At 40.1% G+C, this 19,344-nt stretch overlaps 1 protein-coding gene across 1 annotated transcript in view; it reads right to left on the bottom strand.

Annotated features, from left to right (window-relative positions):
* Positions 1-19,344, bottom strand: part of abcc6b.2 (ATP-binding cassette, sub-family C (CFTR/MRP), member 6b, tandem duplicate 2) — a 63,246-nt gene that overhangs the window by 5,978 nt on the left and 37,924 nt on the right. Inside the window, exons 17-26 of the mRNA XM_055897411.1 lie at positions 18,475-18,642; positions 15,824-16,004; positions 14,557-14,629; positions 14,078-14,195; positions 12,835-13,042; positions 11,555-11,712; positions 6,040-6,192; positions 3,045-3,244; positions 2,029-2,155; positions 1,818-1,919 (exon numbers count right to left, since the gene is read on the bottom strand). Of these exons, the coding sequence (XP_055753386.1) occupies positions 1,818-1,919; positions 2,029-2,155; positions 3,045-3,244; positions 6,040-6,192; positions 11,555-11,712; positions 12,835-13,042; positions 14,078-14,195; positions 14,557-14,629; positions 15,824-16,004; positions 18,475-18,642 (1,488 nt within the window). The remainder of the gene's footprint in view (positions 1-1,817; positions 1,920-2,028; positions 2,156-3,044; positions 3,245-6,039; positions 6,193-11,554; positions 11,713-12,834; positions 13,043-14,077; positions 14,196-14,556; positions 14,630-15,823; positions 16,005-18,474; positions 18,643-19,344) is intronic.

Here is a 19,344-nt window from a genome sequence, read left to right on the forward strand (position 1 = left end):
GGATCTCTGTGATGGCATCCATAGAATTACATATTAGAACACATTAATTTAATGCGATCTCTGTGATGTCATCTCCCATCAAGACCTCAGCAACAAGTGTTGGACCGCAACACAAGGTGCTGTTATTCATTTAAAGACATTTACTACATCAGAAACACAGGCAGTTAATGAGAGCACAGAACAGTGAGATTGTGGCTAGAAATAAACACACATTTTCATTCATTAAAACTTTTTTTAAACTACGACTATCCCATTGAGATAAATAATCTTTCATTCGTTAGAAGATCACATTTTAGAGTGGCTGCTGACCAGTAGACTAGATCCTCTCTTTGAGGGGTAGGATAGTATAGTTTACACCTGACCAGTAAATTAGATCCTCTCTTTGAGGGGTAGGATAGTAAAGTTTACACCTGACCAGTAAATTAGATCCTCTCTTTGAGGGGTAGGATAGTATAGTTTACACCTGACCAGTAAACTAGATCCTCTCTTTGAGGGGTAGGATAGTATTAGTTTACACCTGACCAGTAAAGTAGATCCTCTCTTTGAGGGGTAGGATAGTATAGTTTACACCTGACCAGTAAATTAGATCCTCTCTTTGAGGGGTAGGATAGTATAGTTTACACCTGACCAGTAAATTAGATCCTCTCTATGAGGGGTAGGATAGTATAGTATACACCTGACCAGTAAATTAGATCCTCTCTTTGAGGGGTAGGATAGTATAGTTTACACCTGACCAGTAAATTAGATCCTCTCTTTGAGGGGTAGGATAGTATAGTTTACACCTGACCAGTAAATTAGATCCTCTCTTTGAGGGGTAGGATAGTATAGTTTACACCTGACCAGTAAATTAGATCCTCTCTTTGAGGGGTAGGATAGTATAGTTTACACCTGACCAGTAAATTAGATCCTCTCTTTGAGGGGTAGGATAGTATAGTTTACACCTGACCAGTAAATTAGATCCTCTCTTTGAGGGGTAGGATAGTATAGTTTACACCTGAGATCCTCTCTTTGAGGGGTAGGATAGTATAGTTTACACCTGACCAGTGAACTAGATCCTCTCTTTGAGGGGTAGGATAGTATAGTTTACACCTGAGATCCTCTCTTTGAGGGGTAGGATAGTATAGTTTACACCTGACCAGTAAACTAGATCCTGTCTATGAGGGGTAGGATAGTATAGTTTACACCTGACCAGTGAACTAGATCCTCTCTTTGAGGGGTAGGATAGTATAGTTTACACCTGAGATCCTCTCTTTGAGGGGTAGGATAGTATAGTTTACACCTGACCAGTAAACTAGATCCTCTCTTTGAGGGGTAGGATAGTATAGTTTACACCTGACCAGTAAACTAGATCCTGTCTATGAGGGGTAGAATAGTATAGTATACACCTGACCAGTAAACTAGATCCTCTCTTTGAGGGGTAGGATAGTATAGTTTACACCTGACCAGTAAAGTAGATCCTCTCTTTGAGGGGTAGGATAGTATAGTTTACACCTGACCAGTGAACTAGATCCTCTCTATGAGGGGTAGGATAGTATAGTATACACCTGACCAGTGAACTAGATCCTCTCTATGAGGGGTAGGATAGTATAGTATACACCTGACCAGTAAACTAGATCCTCTCTATGAGGGGTAGGATAGTGTAGTTTACACCTGACCAGTAAACTAGATCCTCTCTATGAGGGGTAGGATAGTGTAGTTTACACCTGACCAGTAAAGTATCGCCTCTCTATGAGGGGTAGGATAGTATAGTTTTTACCTGACCAGTAAAGTAGATACATATTAGAATAGTAGGATAATATAGTTTTACAGCCACTCACCTCCTTTGGTGTGTCGGCGTACTCCTTAACTCTCTCCACAGACACAATGTTGTTCTCTACATCAGTCCAGGACCTCACGATCCAGCTCAGAATACCTGTCACCTACACATTACATCACAGGTTGTCACAAGTTACTTGTGTGTGTGTGTGTGTGTGTGTGTGTGTGTGTGTGTGTGTGTGTGTGTGTGTGTGTGTGTGTGTGTGTGTGTACCTGTAGTGAGTGTGACACAGCCAGTCCTACTATACCAGGGCTCAGTGTGTCTCTGCCCATCACAGCCAAGGTGGCTGCTGCCAGCACCAACAGATTCCCCAGGAACTCTAAGTTCACCGCCAGCCACCTGCAGACAGCGCAGGACAGAGGTCAGGGGTTAAGATCACACAGGGTTCATAGCTCAGGTGCCTTATGTATCAAACATATCAGAGTAGTATCTAGGATCCGCTTTTTCCGTTTGGATCACAATGAACAAGATTCCATGGACAGGAAGGGAACTGATCCTACACTCATAGAAAATAGGATTCCAAAAGTGTTATTACTTTGTCCCCATAAGGGAACGCCTTTTGGGTTCCAGATAGAACTCCTTTGGGTTCCAGGTAGAACTCCTTTGGGTTCCAGGTAGAACTCCTTTGGGTTCCAGGTAGAACTCCTTTGGGTTCCAGGTAGAACCCTTTTTCGGTTCCAGGTAGAACTCCTTTGGGTTCCAGGTAGAACCCTTTTTCAGTTCCAGGTAGAACTCTTTTGGGTTCAAGGTAGAACCATCTGTAAAAAGGGTTCTACATGGAACCCAAAAGGGTTATACCTGCAACTTTAAAGGGTTCTTCAGCGGGTTTTCCTATGGGGACAGCCGAAGAACCGTTGAAGGTTCTAGATTAGCCCTCCTACTCTGAGATGCTTAGTACATACCACACCAGATTACAGTGACTACTGCAGTTAGATAATGCATACCACACCAGATTACAGTACTGCAGTTAGTTAGATAATACATACCACACCAGATTACAGTACTGCAGTTAGTTAGATAATGCATACCACACCAGATTACAGTGACTACTGCAGTTAGTTAGATAATACATGCCACACCAGATTACAGTACTGCAGTTAGTTAGATAATACATACCACACCAGATTACAGTGACTGCTGCAGTTAGTTAGATACTACATACCACATCAGATTACAGTACTGCAGTTAGTTAGATAATACATACCACTCCAGATTACAGTCCACCTACCTGGTGGCTACGAAGCGTGGGAAGTACGCTGTCTGGTTGTGGTCAATGCGTACGTTAGCCTGCAGGATGAAGCGTTCCTGCTCTGAGAAGGCCCTGATCACACTGGCCCCCTGGACCGTCTCATTGAAGTGGGTGTAGATGGGAGAACGACTGACTGCCTCTAGCCGACGGAGCTGGCACGATGTAGCCACGTAAAACCTCTACAGGAAAGATGGGGGGGGATGTGGAGAAAACAAATGAATCTTAATCTGACAGACATTGAGGGACAAACAGACAGATAGACATTGAGGGACAGACAGGCAGGCAGACAGACATTCAGAGGGATAGACAGGCAGATAGACATTCAGAGGGACACACAGGCAGGCGGACAGACATTCAGAGGGACATACAGACAGATAGACATTGAGGGACAGGCAGGCAGGCATACAGACATTCAGAGGGACAGACAGGCAGATAGACATTCAGAGGGACACACAGGCAGGCGGACAGACATTCAGAGGGACATACAGACAGATAGACATTGAGGGACAGACAGGCAGGCATACAGACATTCAGAGGGATAGACAGACATTCAGAGGGACATACAGACAGATAGACATTGAGGGACAGACAGGCAGGCAGACAGACATTCAGAGGGATAGACGGGCAGGCAGGCATACAGACATTCAGAGGGACAGACAGGCAGATAGACATTCAGAGGGACAGATAGGCAGGCAGACAGACAGACATTCAGAGGGACAGGCAGGCAGGCAGGCAGGCAGCCATACAGATATTCAGAGGTACAGACAGACAGACAGACAGACAGACAGACAGACAGACAGACAGACAGGCAGGCAGGCAGGCAGGCAGGCAGGCAGGCAGACAGGCATTCAGACGGACGGACGGACGGTGTATTTTACATATTGAACCTGTAAAACGGAGCTGGGTTCTAATAATGTGTATTTGAGTATCTGGCTTTTAAAATACTTTTTCTGTCTATTTGAGTATTTTCAAGTCCACCGCCCCACGTAAATACATTTATTTGAGTATTTGAATGGTTATTGGTAAAAACCAAATAGTCTACCAAATTGTATTTGAGAGTATTTTCAAATACTTATTTCAAATACTATTCAAATACCTGGGTTAAATGCATGGGAGTGTATTTTAATCAGTGTATTTGAGTATTTTCAAATAATATCCAACTGTATTTAGAAATACGTTAAAACATTAAACTACTTGTTTTTTCAAATATTTTCAAATTAAGAAAATATGAATACTTACTTCAAACATATGTGAAAGTAATTGAGATATTTGACAAAGTATTTGAAGCCAGCTCTACTGTAATCCTACCTGTATGAATGAAGTAGTATTGAACCCAGCACTACTGTAATCCTACCTGTATGAATGAAGTAATATTGAACCCAGCAATACTGTAATCCTACCTGTATGAATGAAGTAGTATTGAACCCAGCTCTACTGTAATCCTACCTGTATGAATGAAGTAGTATTGAACCCAGCTCTACTGTAATCCTACCTGTATGAATGAAGTAGTATTGAACCCAGCACTACTGTAATCCTACCTGTATGAATGAAGTAGTATTGAACGCAGCTCTACTGTAATCCTACCTGTATGAATGAAGTAGTATTGAACCCAGCTCTACTGTAATCCTACCTGTATGAATGAAGTAGTATTGAACCCAGCTCTACTGTAATCCTACCTGTATGAATGAAATAGTATTGAACCCAGCTCTACTGTAATCCTACCTGTATGAATGAAGTAGTATTGAACCCAGCTCTACTGTAATCCTACCTGTATGAATGAAATAGTATTGAACCCAGCTCTACTGTAATCCTACCTGTATGAATGAAATAGTATTGAACCCAGCTCTACTGTAATCCTACCTGTATGAATGAAGTAGTATTGAACCCAGCTCTACTGTAATCTTACCTGTATGAATGAAGTAGTATTGAACCCAGCTCTACTGTAATCCTACCTGTATGAATGAAGTAGTATTGAACCCAGCTCTACTGTAATCCTACCTGTATGAATGAAGTAGTATTGAACCCAGCTCTACTGTAATCCTACCTGTATGAATGAAGTAGTATTGAACCCAGCTCTACTGTAATCCTACCTGTATGAATGAAGTAGTATTGAACCCAGCTCTACTGTAAACCTACCTGTATGAATTAAGTAGTATTGAACCCAGCTCTACTGTAATCCTACCTGTATGAATGAAGTAGTATTGAACCCAGCTCTACTGTAATCCTACCTGTATGAATGAAGTAGTATTGAACCCAGCTCTACTGTAATCCTACCTGTATGAATGAAGTAGTATTGAACCCAGCTCTACTGTAAACCTACCTGTATGAATTAAGTAGTATTGAACCCAGCTCTACTGTAATCCTACCTGTATGAATGAAGTAGTATTGAACCCAGCTCTACTGTAATCCTACCTGTATGAATGAAGTAGTATTGAACCCAGCTCTACTGTAATCCTACCTGTATGAATGAAGTAGTATTTGAACACAACTCTACTGTAATCCTACCTGTATGAATGAAATAGTATTTGAACCCAGCTCTACTGTAATCCTACCTGTATGAATGAAATAGTATTTGAACACAACTCTACTGTAATTCTACCTGTATGAATGAAGTAGTATTTGAACACAACTCTACTGTAATCCTACCTGTATGAATGAAATAGTATTTGATCCCAACTCTACTGTAATCCTACCTGTATGAATGAAATAGTATTTGATCCCAACTCTACTGTAATCCTACCTGTATGAATGAAATAGTATTTGATCCCAACTCTACTGTAATCCTACCTGTATGAATGAAATAGTATTTGATCCCAACTCTACTGTAATCCTACCTGTATGAATGAAATAGTATTTGATCCCAACTCTACTGTAATCCTACCTGTATGAATGAAATAGTATTTGATCCCAACTCTACTGTAATCCTACCTGTATGAATGAAATAGTATTGAATCCAGCTCTACTGTAATCTTACCTGTATGAATGCGTAGAGCAGTGTGAGCGGCAGCAGAATCACCCCAGCGAAGGGCATGGCCACCAGAACGATGATGCAGACCTCTAGCAGTTTGAACAGGTATCCCAGCATCATCTTCAGACCATCAGGGATCATACAGTCAATGGCATCCACCTCGAATAATTATTACAATACATGGTATTTAGCATACGAGTTATATATACTTTGACGACTATCACTACTATTACTACTACTACTACTACTACTACTACTACTATTACTACTACTACTACTAATAGTAGTTGTACTACTATTACAACTACTACAACTACTACTACTACTAATATTACAACTACTACTACAATTACAACTACTATTACAACTACTACTATTACAATTACTATAATTTATACTACTACCATTAAAACTACTATTACAACTACTACTATTACAATTACAACAACTACTACTACTACTACTACAATTACAACAACAACTACTAATATTACAACCACTATTAGTACTACTACTACTACTACTATTACAATTACTACTACTACTACTACTATTACAACTACTATTACACCTACTACTACTACTACTACTACTACTATTACAACTAATACTACTACTACTACAATTACAACAACAACTACTACTATTACAACTGCTACTACTACTACTACTACTATTACAACGACTACTACAATTACAGCTACTACTACTACAACTACTACTACTACAATTACAACAACAACTACTACTATTACTACTACTGATACTACTACTACTACTACAATTACAACAACAACTACTACTACTATTACAACTACTATTACAACTACTATTACAACTACTACTACAATTACAACAACAACTACTACTATTACAACTACTACTACAATTACAACAACAACTACTACTATTACAACTACTATTACAACTACTACTATTACAACTACTATTACAACTACTACTATTACAACTACTATTACAACTACTACTACTACTACTATTACAACTACTACTATTACAACTACTACTACTATTACAACTACTACTATTACAACTACTACTATTACAACTACTACTATTACAACTACTATTACAACTACAACTATTACAACTACTATTACAACTACTATTACAACTACTACTATTACAACTACTATTACAACTACTACTACAACTACTACTATTACAACTACTACTATTACAACTACTACTATTAATATTACTGCTACTACCATTACAACTACTACTATTACAACTACAACTATTACAACTACTACTATTACAACTACTATTACAACTACTACTATTACAACTACTACTATTAATATTACAACAACTACTACTATTACAACTACTATTACAACTACTACTATTACAACTACTATTACAACTACTACTATTACAACTACTACTATTAATATTACAACAACTACTACTATTACAACTACAACTATTACAACTACTATTACAACTACTACTATTACAACTACTATTACAACTACAACTATTAATATTACTGCTACTACCATTACAACTACAACTATTACAACTACTACTATTACAACTACTACTATTACAACTACAACTATTAATATTACTGCTACTACCATTACAACTACTACTATTACAACTACAACTATTACAACTACTACTATTACAACTACTATTACAACTACTACTATTACAACTACTATTACAACTACTACTATTACAACTACTATTACAACTACTACAACTATTACAACTACTACTATTAATATTACTGCTATTAATATTACAACAACTACTACTATTACAACTACTACTATTACAACTACTACTATTACAACTACTATTACAACTACTACTATTACAACTACTATTACAACTACTACAACTATTACAACTACTACAACTACTACAACTACTATTACAACTACTACTATTAATATTACTGCTATTAATATTACAACAACTACTACTATTACAACTACTACTACAATGACAACAACAACTACTACTATTACAACTACTATTACAACTACTATTACAACTACTACTATTACAACTACTACTATTACAACTACTACTACTATTACAATTACAACTACTACTACTACTACAACTACTACAACTACTATTACAACTACTACTACTACTACAACTACTACAACTATTACAACTACTACTACTACTACAACTACTACAACTATTACAACTACTACTACTACTACAACTACTACAACTATTACAACTACTATTACAACTACTATTACAACTACTACTATTACAACTACTATTACAACTACTACTATTACAACTACTACTACTATTACAACTACTACAACTATTACAACTACTATTACAACTACTATTACTACTACTACTATTACAACTACTACTATTACAACTACTACTATTACAACTACTATTACAACTACTATTACTACTACTACTATTACAACTACTATTACAACTACTACTACTACTACTATTACTACTACTACTATTACAACTACTATTACAACTACTATTACTACTATTACAACTACTATTACAACTACTACTACTACTACTATTACAACTACTATTACAACTACTACTACTACTACTATTACTACTACTACTATTACAACTACTACTACTACTACTATTACAACTACTACTATTACAACTACTATTACAACTACTATTACTACTACTACTATTACAACTACTATTACAACTACTATTACAACTACTATTACTACTACTACTATTACAACTACTATTACAACTACTATTACAACTACTATTACTACTACTACTATTACAACTACTATTACAACTACAACTATTACAACTACTATTACAACTACTACTATTACAACTACTACTACAACTACTACTACTATTACAACTACTACTACAACTACTACTACTATTACAACTACTACAACAACTACTACTACAACTACTACAACTATTACAACTACTATTACAACTACTATTACAACTACTACTATTACAACTACTATTACAACTACTACTATTACAACTACTACTACAACTACTACTACTATTACAACTACTACAACTATTACAACTACTATTACTACTACTACTACTACTACTACTATTACAACTACTACTATTACAACTACTATTACAACTACTATTACTACTACTACTATTACAACTACTATTACAACTACTACTACTATTACAACTACTACAACTATTACAACTACTATTACAACTACTATTACTACTACTACTATTGCAACTACTACTACTATTACAACTACTATTACTATTACAACTACTACAACTATTACAACTACTATTACTACTACTACTACGACTACTACTATTACAACTACAACTATTACAACTACTATTACTACTACTACAACTACTACTACTATTACAACTACAACTATTACAACTACTATTACAACTACTACTATTACAACTACTACTACTATTACAACTACTACTACTATTACAACTACTATTACTACTACTACTACTACTACTACTATTACAACTACAACTATTACAACTACTATTACAACTACTACTATTACAACTACTACTACTATTACAACTACTACAACTATTACAACTACTATTACTACTACTACTACTACTACTACTATTACAACTACAACTATTACAACTACTATTACAACTACTACTATTACAACTACTACAACTATTACAACTACTATTACAACTACTACAACTATTACAACTACTATTACAACTACAACTATTACAACTACTACTACTATTACAACTACTATTACAGCTACTACAACTACTACTACTATTACAACTACAACTATTACAACTACTACTACTATTACAACTACTATTACAGCTACTACAACTACTACTACTATTACAACTACTACAACTACTACAACTACTACTACTATTACAACTACTACAACTATTACAACTACTACAACTACTACAACTATTACAACTACTACAACTACTACAACTACTATTACTACTACTACTATTACAACTACTACTATTACAACAACTACTACTACTATTACAACTACTATTACAACTACTATTACAACTACTACTATTACAACTACAACTATTACAACTACTACTATTACAACTACTATTACAACTACTACTACTATTACAACTACTATTACAGCTACTACAACTACTACTATTACAACTACAACTATTACAACTACTATTACAACTACTACTACTATTACAACTACTATTACAGCTACTACAACTACTACTACTATTACAACTACTACAACTACTACAACTACTACTACTATTACAACTACTACAACTATTACAACTACTACAACTACTACAACTATTACAACTACTACAACTACTACAACTACTACAACTACTACTACTATTACAACTACTACAACTATTACAACTACTACTACTATTACAACTACTACAACTACTACAACTACTACAACTACTACTACTATTACAACTACTACAACTATTACAACTACTACAACTACTACTACTATTACAACTACTATTACAACTACTATTACAACTACAACTATTACAACTACTACTACTATTACAACTACTATTACTACTACTATTACAACTACTATTACAACTACTACTACTATTACAACTACTATTACAACTACTACTATTACAACTACTATTACAACTACTATTACAACTACTATTACAACTACTATTACAACAACTACTACAATTACAACTACTATTACAACTACTACAACTACTACTACTATTACAACTACAACTATTACAACTACTACTATTACAACTACTATTACAACTACTATTACAACTACTATTACAACAACTACTACAATTACAACTACTATTACAACTACTACAACTACTACTACTATTACAACTACAACTATTACAACTACTATTACAACTACTATTACAACTACTATTACAACTACTATTACAACTACTACTACTATTACAACTACTATTACAACTACTACTATTACAACTACTATTACAACTACTATTACAACTACTATTACAACAACTACTACAATTACAACAACTACAACTACTACTACTTTTACAACTACTACTAAAATTACAACAACAACTACAATCACAACTACTACCACTTTTACAACTATTCCTACTACTACTACTACTACTAATATTACTACTACTACTACTAATATTACTACTACTACCATTACAACTACTATTACAACTACTACTATTACAACTACTACTACTACTACTGCTGCTTCTACTACTACTACTACTGCTTCTACTACTACTACTACTACTACTACTATTACAAATACTGCTACTATTACAACTGCTACTATTACGACTACTAGTGTATTGGTGACCCCAGCTGGATTCGAATCGACCTCTCTCGGAAAAGCTGTTGAGGAGGTTCCCTGAGGATGTGTCTTTGAAAAAGGCCATGGGGAAACTAAACACACACACACACACACACACACACACACACACACACACACACACACACACACACACACACACACACACACACACACACAGAACCCACCTCCTTGGAGAAGCGGTTCAGCAGGTTTCCTGAGGGTGTGACCTCGAAGAAGGCCATGGGGGAATGCAGGACGTTGTTGAGGAGGTCCAGGTGGAGGTGGCGAGAAGCGATTATCCCCCCCAGAGAGATGACCACTGTGGTGCCAAAGATAGACACACCTAGATGGGGTGAGAGAGGGAGAGGTTAGAGTAATGAAGGAAGGGGGGGAGAGATAGGGAGAGGGGTTAGAGGAATGAAGGAATGGGGGAGAGATAGGGAGAGGGGTTAGAGAAATGAAGGAATGTGGGAGAGATAGGGAGAGGGGTTAGAGAAATGAAGGAATGGGGGGAGAGAGAGGGAGAGGGGTTAGAGAAATGAAGGAATGGGGAGAGAGAGGGAGAGGGGTTAGCGAAATGAGGGAATGTGGGAGAGAGAGGGAGAGGGGTTAGAGAAATGAAGGAATGTGAGAGAGAGAGGGAGAGGGGTTAGAGAAATGAAGGAATGTGGGAGAGAGAGGGAGAGGGGTTAGAGAAATGAAGGAATGTGGGAGAGAGGTGAGAGAAATGAAGGAGTGGTGGGAGAGAGGGGGTCCACACCTGTCCAACCACACCTATCTAACCTTACCTGTCCAACCACACCTGTCCAACCACACCTGTCCAACTACACCTGTCCAACCACACCTATCTAACCTTACCTGTCCAACCACACCTATCTAACCTTACCTGTCCAACCACACCTATCTAACCTTACCTGTCCAACCACACCTATCTAACCGTACCTGTCCAACCACACCTGTCCAACCACACCTATCTAACCTTACATGTCCATCCACACCTGTCCAACCACACCTATCTAACCTTACCTGTCCAACCACACCTGTCCAACCACACCTATCTAACCTTACCTGTCCAACCACACCTGTCCAACCACACCTATCTAACCTTACCTGTCCAACCACACCTGTCCAACCACACCTGTCTAACTACACCTGTCCAACCACACCTGTCTAACCACACCTGTCCAACCACACCTGTCCAACCACACCTGTCTAACCACACCTGTCCAACCACACCTATCTAACCTTACCTGTCCAAACACACATGTCTAACCACACCTGTCTAACCACACCTATCTAACCTTACCTGTCCAAACACACATGTCTAACCACACCTGTCTAACCACACCTATCTAACCTTACCTATCCAACCACACCTGTCCAACCACACCTGTCTAACCCTGCAGCTCAGGTACTGGTCTTTAGTGACATCATCATAACCCTCCTTGCCCCGCCCCTAACCCACCTTGAGCGAACCCCAGGGCTCCGAACACGCCCAGTTTCAGGTCTGTGTCGATCTGGGTGCCGTTGATGATTGGATCGTCGGCCCAGACGCTAAGCCAATAGTTGTAGGCGAGGGAGGCGGCCTGCTGGAATGCATACAGGAAGACTATGGGGATGATCAGAGCCAGACCGATGGTCCTGAAGTACTCCACATACATCTCTAGTTTCACCTAGAGGGAGAGAGGGGGAGAGAGAGAGGGAGAGAGAGAGAGAGAGAGGGAGAGAGAGAGAGGGGGGGAGAGAGGGAGAGAGGGAGAGAGAGAGAGAGAGAGAGAGAGAGAGAGGGAGAGAGAGAGGGAGAGAGAGAGGGGGAGAGAGGGAGCGAGTGGGAGAGAGGGGGAGAGAGGGAGAGAGGGGGAGAGGGAGAGAGGGAGAGGGGGGGAGAGGGAGAGGGAGGGAGAGAAGGGGGGCAGAGAGAGGGGGAGAGGGAGAGAGAGAGTGAGAGAGAGAGAGGGGGAGAGGAACACAGTAATTACTTCAGTACTCACCTTTCCTATGTTAGCCTACTGCACTGCTCACCTTGTCTGTAGTCTGTCAGTACTGCACTGCTCACCTTGTCTGTAGTCTGTCAGTACTGTACTGCTCACCTTGTCTGTAGTCTGTCAGTACTGCACTGCTCACCTTATCTGTAGTCTGTCAGTACTGTACTGCTCACATTGTCTGTAGTCTGTCAGTACTGTACTGCTCACCTTGTCTGTAGTCTGTCAGTACTGCACTGCTCACCTTGTCTGTAGTCTGTCAGTACTGTACTGCTCACCTTGTCTGTAGTCTGTCAGTACTGTACTACTCACCTTGTCTGTAGTCTGTCAGTACTGTACTGCTCACCTTGTCTGTAGTCTGTCAGTACTGTACTGCTCACCTTGTCTGTAGTCTGTCAGTACTGTACTGCTCACCTTGTCTGTAGTCTGTCAGTACTGTACTGCTCACCTTGTCTGTAGTCTGTCAGTACTGTACTGCTCACCTTGTCTGTAGTCTGTCAGTACTGTACTGCTCACCTTGTCTGTCAGTAGTTATGTGTCAGTACTGTACTGCTCACCTTGTCTGTAGTCTGTCAGTACTGCTCACCTTGTCTGTAGTCTGTCAGTACTGCTCACCTTGTCTGTAGTCTGTCAGTACTGCTCACCTTGTCTGTAGTCTGTCAGTACTCTACTGCTCACCTTGTCTGTAGTCTGTCAGTAGTTATGTGTCAGTACTGTACTACTCACCCTTCCTGTGTTGGCCTTGTCAGCCTCTGTCAGTTTCCCCAGGTCTTCCTGTCCCTGGTCCTCTGTGTCTGAGATGGCCTCCATGGCCTGAACACTGGCACTACTCATCATGTCTCCACTGAGAGAAAGAGAGAGAGAAGATAGAAAATAGAGAGAAAAAAATATATATATAAAGAGAGAGAGAGAAGATAGAAAATATATAGAGAGAAGATAGAAAATATATAGAGAGAGAAGATATAAAATAGAGAGAGAAAATAGAAAATAGAGAGAGAGAAAATAGAGAGAGAAAGAGAGAGAGAGAGAGAGAGAGAGAGAGTATGTAAAAAGGAGAATTGATAAGACCCAGGGAGCTTTCTTGGAGCAGTGTTAATAAGCTGTCTGGCTCATGAACCTGGTACTGCCAACCCCAAATACCACAGCTAAGTTGAACCCTCCTGTTGGGGACTCTCAGTGTGTTTGTTGAAGGTCAGGAGTCATACCTAATGAGCTGCTCCTGAGAAAGATCTATGGAGAAGTCTGTCATACTCAGACGAGATACCGACTTCCTGGTTCCTGTAAACAACAACAACGTGATGTCAGCACAGTTTAGACATGGGTCCTTCCTGCCTGTCAGATAACGGTTCAGTTTGGTAGTAATATCATGACAGAGTTCGGGCTAGGTAATGAAATGAGGAGCTCAGTTTGGTAGTAATATCATGACAGAGTTCAGGCTAGGTAATGAAATGAGGAGCTCAGTTTGGTAGTAATATCATGACAGAGTTCGGGCTAGGTAATGAAATGAGCAGCTCAGTTTGGTAGTAATATCATGATAGAGTTCGGGCTAGGTAATGAAATGAGGAGCTCCGTTTGGTAGTAATATCATGACAGAGTTCGGGCTAGGTAATGAAATGAGGAGCTCAGTTTGGTAGTAATATCATGACAGAGTTCAGGCTAGGTAATGAAATGAGGAGCTCAGTTTGGTAGTAATATCATGACAGAGTTCGGGCTAGGTAATGAAATGAGGAGCTCAGTTTGGTAGTAATATCATGACAGAGTTCGGGCTAGGTAATGAAATGAGGAGCTTAGTTTGGTAGTAATATCATGACAGAGTTCGGGCTAGGTAATGAAATGAGGAGCTCGGTTTGGTAGTAATATCATGACAGAGTTCGGGCTAGGTAATGAAATGAGGAGCTCAGTTTGGTAGTAATATCATGACAGAGTTCGGGCTAGGTAATGAAATGAGGAGCTCCGTTTGGTAGTAATATCATGACAGAGTTCGGGCTAGGTAATGAAATGAGGAGTTCAGTTTGGTAGTAATATCATGACAGAGTTCGGGCTAGGTAATGAAATGAGGAGCTCTACTACACACCAGCTTCAAGGTAATTTTTTACATATGTAGGATCTTAATTTGATCACTCTTTTGTTGCTGAGAATTGTTCTGCACCGCAGGACATGCAGAGAGCTTCATGATTTAAATAAATTCCCTGAAAACCTGCACCAACACACGGTCATGGTAACAGTATTGCTCTTTTCATGTAGCCTCATTTTGGCCTGCTAATAGCCTAACCACCAATCAAGAAACATTATTAACGTTCAAATCCTTTTGTTGCAGCATTATTTTGCGGCGCCAATAATGGTCAAATTAAGATCCCTCATATGTAGTTTGTTTTGAATAAACTTCTACTAAACACCTCTCTAGCCAATCGAAACACTGCTTGATCACCAGGTGGTTGTAGCCTGTTGAGAGTGTTCCATCTCTCTCCTCACCTCTGTGTGAGCGCTCCTTGCGCTCGTTCCCGGCGAAGAGTCTGATGAACTCAGCGAAGGCCCCGTCACGTGCCATCAGCTCCAGGTAGGAGCCCCTCTCAGTGATCTCTCCCTCCACCATCACCAGGATCAGATCTGCCTGGGGCAGGAAGCTCAGACCGTGGGTCACCAGGACACGAGTCTGAAGGTTTAGAGAGAACACATGGTAGTCTGAAGGTTTAGAGAACACATGGTAGTCTGAAGGTTTAGAGAGAACACATGGTAGTCTGAAGGTTTAGAGAGAACACATGGTAGTCGGAAGGTTTAGAGAACACATTGTAGTCTGAAGGTTTAGAAAGAACACATGGTGGTCTGAAGGTTTAGAGAGAACACATGGTTGTCTGAAGGTTTAGAGAGAACACATGGTAGTCTGAAGGTTTAGAGAGAACACGTGGTAGTCTGAAGGTTTAGAGAGAACACATGGTAGTCTGAAGGTTTAGAGAGAACGTGGTAGTCTGAAGGTTTAGAGAGAACACATGGTAGTCTGAAGGTTTAGAGAGAACACATGGTAGTCTGAAGGTTTAGAGAACACATGGTAGTCTGAAGGTTTAGAGAACACATGGTAGTCTGAAGGTTTAGAGAACACATGGTAGTCTGAAGGTTTAGAGAGAACACATGGTAGTCTGAAGGTTTAGAGAGAACACATGGTAGTCTGAAGGTTTAGAGAACACATGGTAGTCTGAAGGTTTAGAGAGAACACACATGGTAGTCTGAAGGTTTAGAGAGAACACATGGTAGTCTGAAGGTTTAGAGAACACATGGTAGTCTGAAGGTTTAGAGAGAACACATGGTAGTCTGAAGGTTTAGAGAGAACACATGGTAGTCTGAAGGTTTAGAGAGAACACATGGTGGTCTGAAGGTTTAGAGAGAACACATGGTAGTCTGAAGGTTTAGAGAGAACACATGGTGGTCTGAAGGTTTAGAGAACACATGGTAGTCTGAAGGTTTAAAGAGAACACATGGTAGTCTGAACGTTTAGAGAACACATGGTAGTCTGAAGGTTTAGAGAGAACACATGGTAGTCTGAAGGTTTAGAGAGAACACATGGTAGTCTGAAGGTTTAGAGAACACATGGTAGTCTGAAGGTTTAGAGAACACATGGTAGTCTGAATGTTTAGAGAGAACACACGGTAGTCTGAATGTTTAGAGAGAACACATGGTAGTCTGAAGGTTTAGAGAACACATGGTAGTCTGAATGTTTAGAGAGAACACACGGTAGTCTGAATGTTTAGAGAGAACACATGGCGGTCTGAAGGTTTAGAGAGAACACATGGTAGTCTGAATGTTTAGAGAGAACACATGGTAGTCTGAATGTTTAGAGAGAACACACGGTAGTCTGAATGTTTAGAGAGAACACATGGCGGTCTGAAGGTTTAGAGAGAACACATGGTAGTCTGAATGTTTAGAGAGAACACATGGTAGTCTGAATGTTTAGAGAGAACACATGGTAGTCTGAAGGTTTAGAGAACACGTGGTAGTCTGAAGGTTTAGAGAACACATGGTGGTCTGAATGTTTAGAGAGAACACATGGTAGTCTGAAGGTTTAGAGAGAACACACATGGTAGTCTGAAGGTTTAGAGAGAACACATGGTAGTCTGAAGGTTTAGAGAGAACACATGGTAGTCTGAAGGTTTAGAGAGAACACATGGTAGTCTGAAGGTTTAGAGAGAACACATGGTAGTCTGAAGGTTTAGAGAGAACACACATGGTAGTCTGAAGGTTTAGAGAGAACACATGGTAGTCTGAAGGTTTAGAGAGAACACACATGGTAGTCTGAATGTTTGGAGAACACATGGTAGTCTGAAGGTTTAGAGAGAACACATGGTAGTCTGAAGGTTTAGAGAGAACACATGGTAGTCTGAAGGTTTAGAGAGAACACATGGTAGTCTGAAGGTTTAGAGAGAACACATGGTAGTCTGAAGGTTTAGAGAGAACACATGGTAGTCTGAAGGTTTAGAGAGAACACATGGTAGTCTGAAGGTTTAGAGAGAACACATGGTTGTCTGAAGGTTTAGAGAGAACACATGGTAGTCTGAAGGTTTAGAGAGAACACATGGTAGTTTGGAGGTTTAGAGAACACATGGTGGTCTGAAGGTTTAGAGAGAACACATGGTGGTCTGAAGGTTTAGAGAGAACACATGGTAGTCTGAATGTTTAGAGAGAACACATGGTAGTCTGAAGGTTTAGAGAGAACACATGGTAGTCTGAAAGTTTAGAGAACACATTGTAGTCTGAAGGTTTAGAGAGAACACATGGTAGTCTGACTGCATAAATCAGAAACAGACTTAGGCCGGGATCCAGCAGACACTGAACACACAGACACTGAACACACAGACACTGAACACACAGACACTGAACACACAGACTCCGAAACACACAGACACTGAACACACAGACACTGAACACACAGACACTGAACACTGGACACTGAACACACAACACACAAACACTGAACACACAGACACTGAACACACAGACACTGAACACACAGCTGTTAGATCATATCGATCCATTTCAGTAGCTGGAGGAGACTGACAGGAGTAGTTTGTGTCTTTATGGAACATTTACACACATGAATGTTGTACACACACTGTTGCCTGTTAAATAATAACCTGGTCTTTGAGCAGTCCTTTAGGACCAAACACCCTCTCAAATATGTGTTGACCCACGTGGGCGTCGACGGCAGACAGAGGGTCGTCTAGGAGATAGACGTCAGCCTTCCTGTACACGGCCCTGGCCAGACTGACTCTCTGCTTCTGACCACCTGATAGATTCAGACCCTGGGATGGGAGAGGAGGAGAGGGAGAGAGAGGAGGAGAAGGAGTGTGAGGGGGAGGGAGAGAGAGGGGAGGGAGGGAGGGAGGGAGGGAGGGAGGGGGGAGGAGGAGAAGGAGTGTGAGGGGGAGGGAGAGAGAGGGGAGAGAGGGGGGAGGAGGAGAAGGAGTGTGAGGGGGAGGGAGAGAGGGGGAGGGAGGGAGGGAGGGAGAGAGAGAGGGGGGAGAGAAGGGGGAGGAGGAGAAGGAGTGTGAGGGGGGAGGGAGAGGGAAGGGAGGGAGCGAGGGAGGGGGAGAACGAGTGTGAAGGGGAGGGAGAGAGGGGAGGGAGGGAGGGAGGGAGAGAGAGAGGGGGGGAGGAGGAGAAGGAGGGAGAGTATGGGAGGAGGGAGAGGGAGGGAGAGATAGAGAGAGAGGGAGGGAGAGAGAAGGGAGACAGAGAGAGAACATATCAGTCAGTGGCCAGACTGACTCTCTGCTTCTCACCCCCTGATTGGTTCAGACTCTGGGGAGAGAAAGGACAACCTTAATGTATTGATTCGTTTCTCTATCTGCAGGATGAAACCTTCCTGAGGTAAAGTACACTATACTCATACAAGACAATGAGTTTCTCTATCTGCAGGATGAAACCTTCCTGAGGTAACGTACACTATACTCATACAAGACAATGAGTTTCTCTATCTGCAGGATGAAACCTTCCTGAGGTAA

This window comes from Salvelinus fontinalis, chromosome 2 (genome assembly GCF_029448725.1).
Source record: "Salvelinus fontinalis isolate EN_2023a chromosome 2, ASM2944872v1, whole genome shotgun sequence".
Taxonomy (NCBI): Eukaryota; Metazoa; Chordata; class Actinopteri; order Salmoniformes; family Salmonidae; genus Salvelinus; species Salvelinus fontinalis.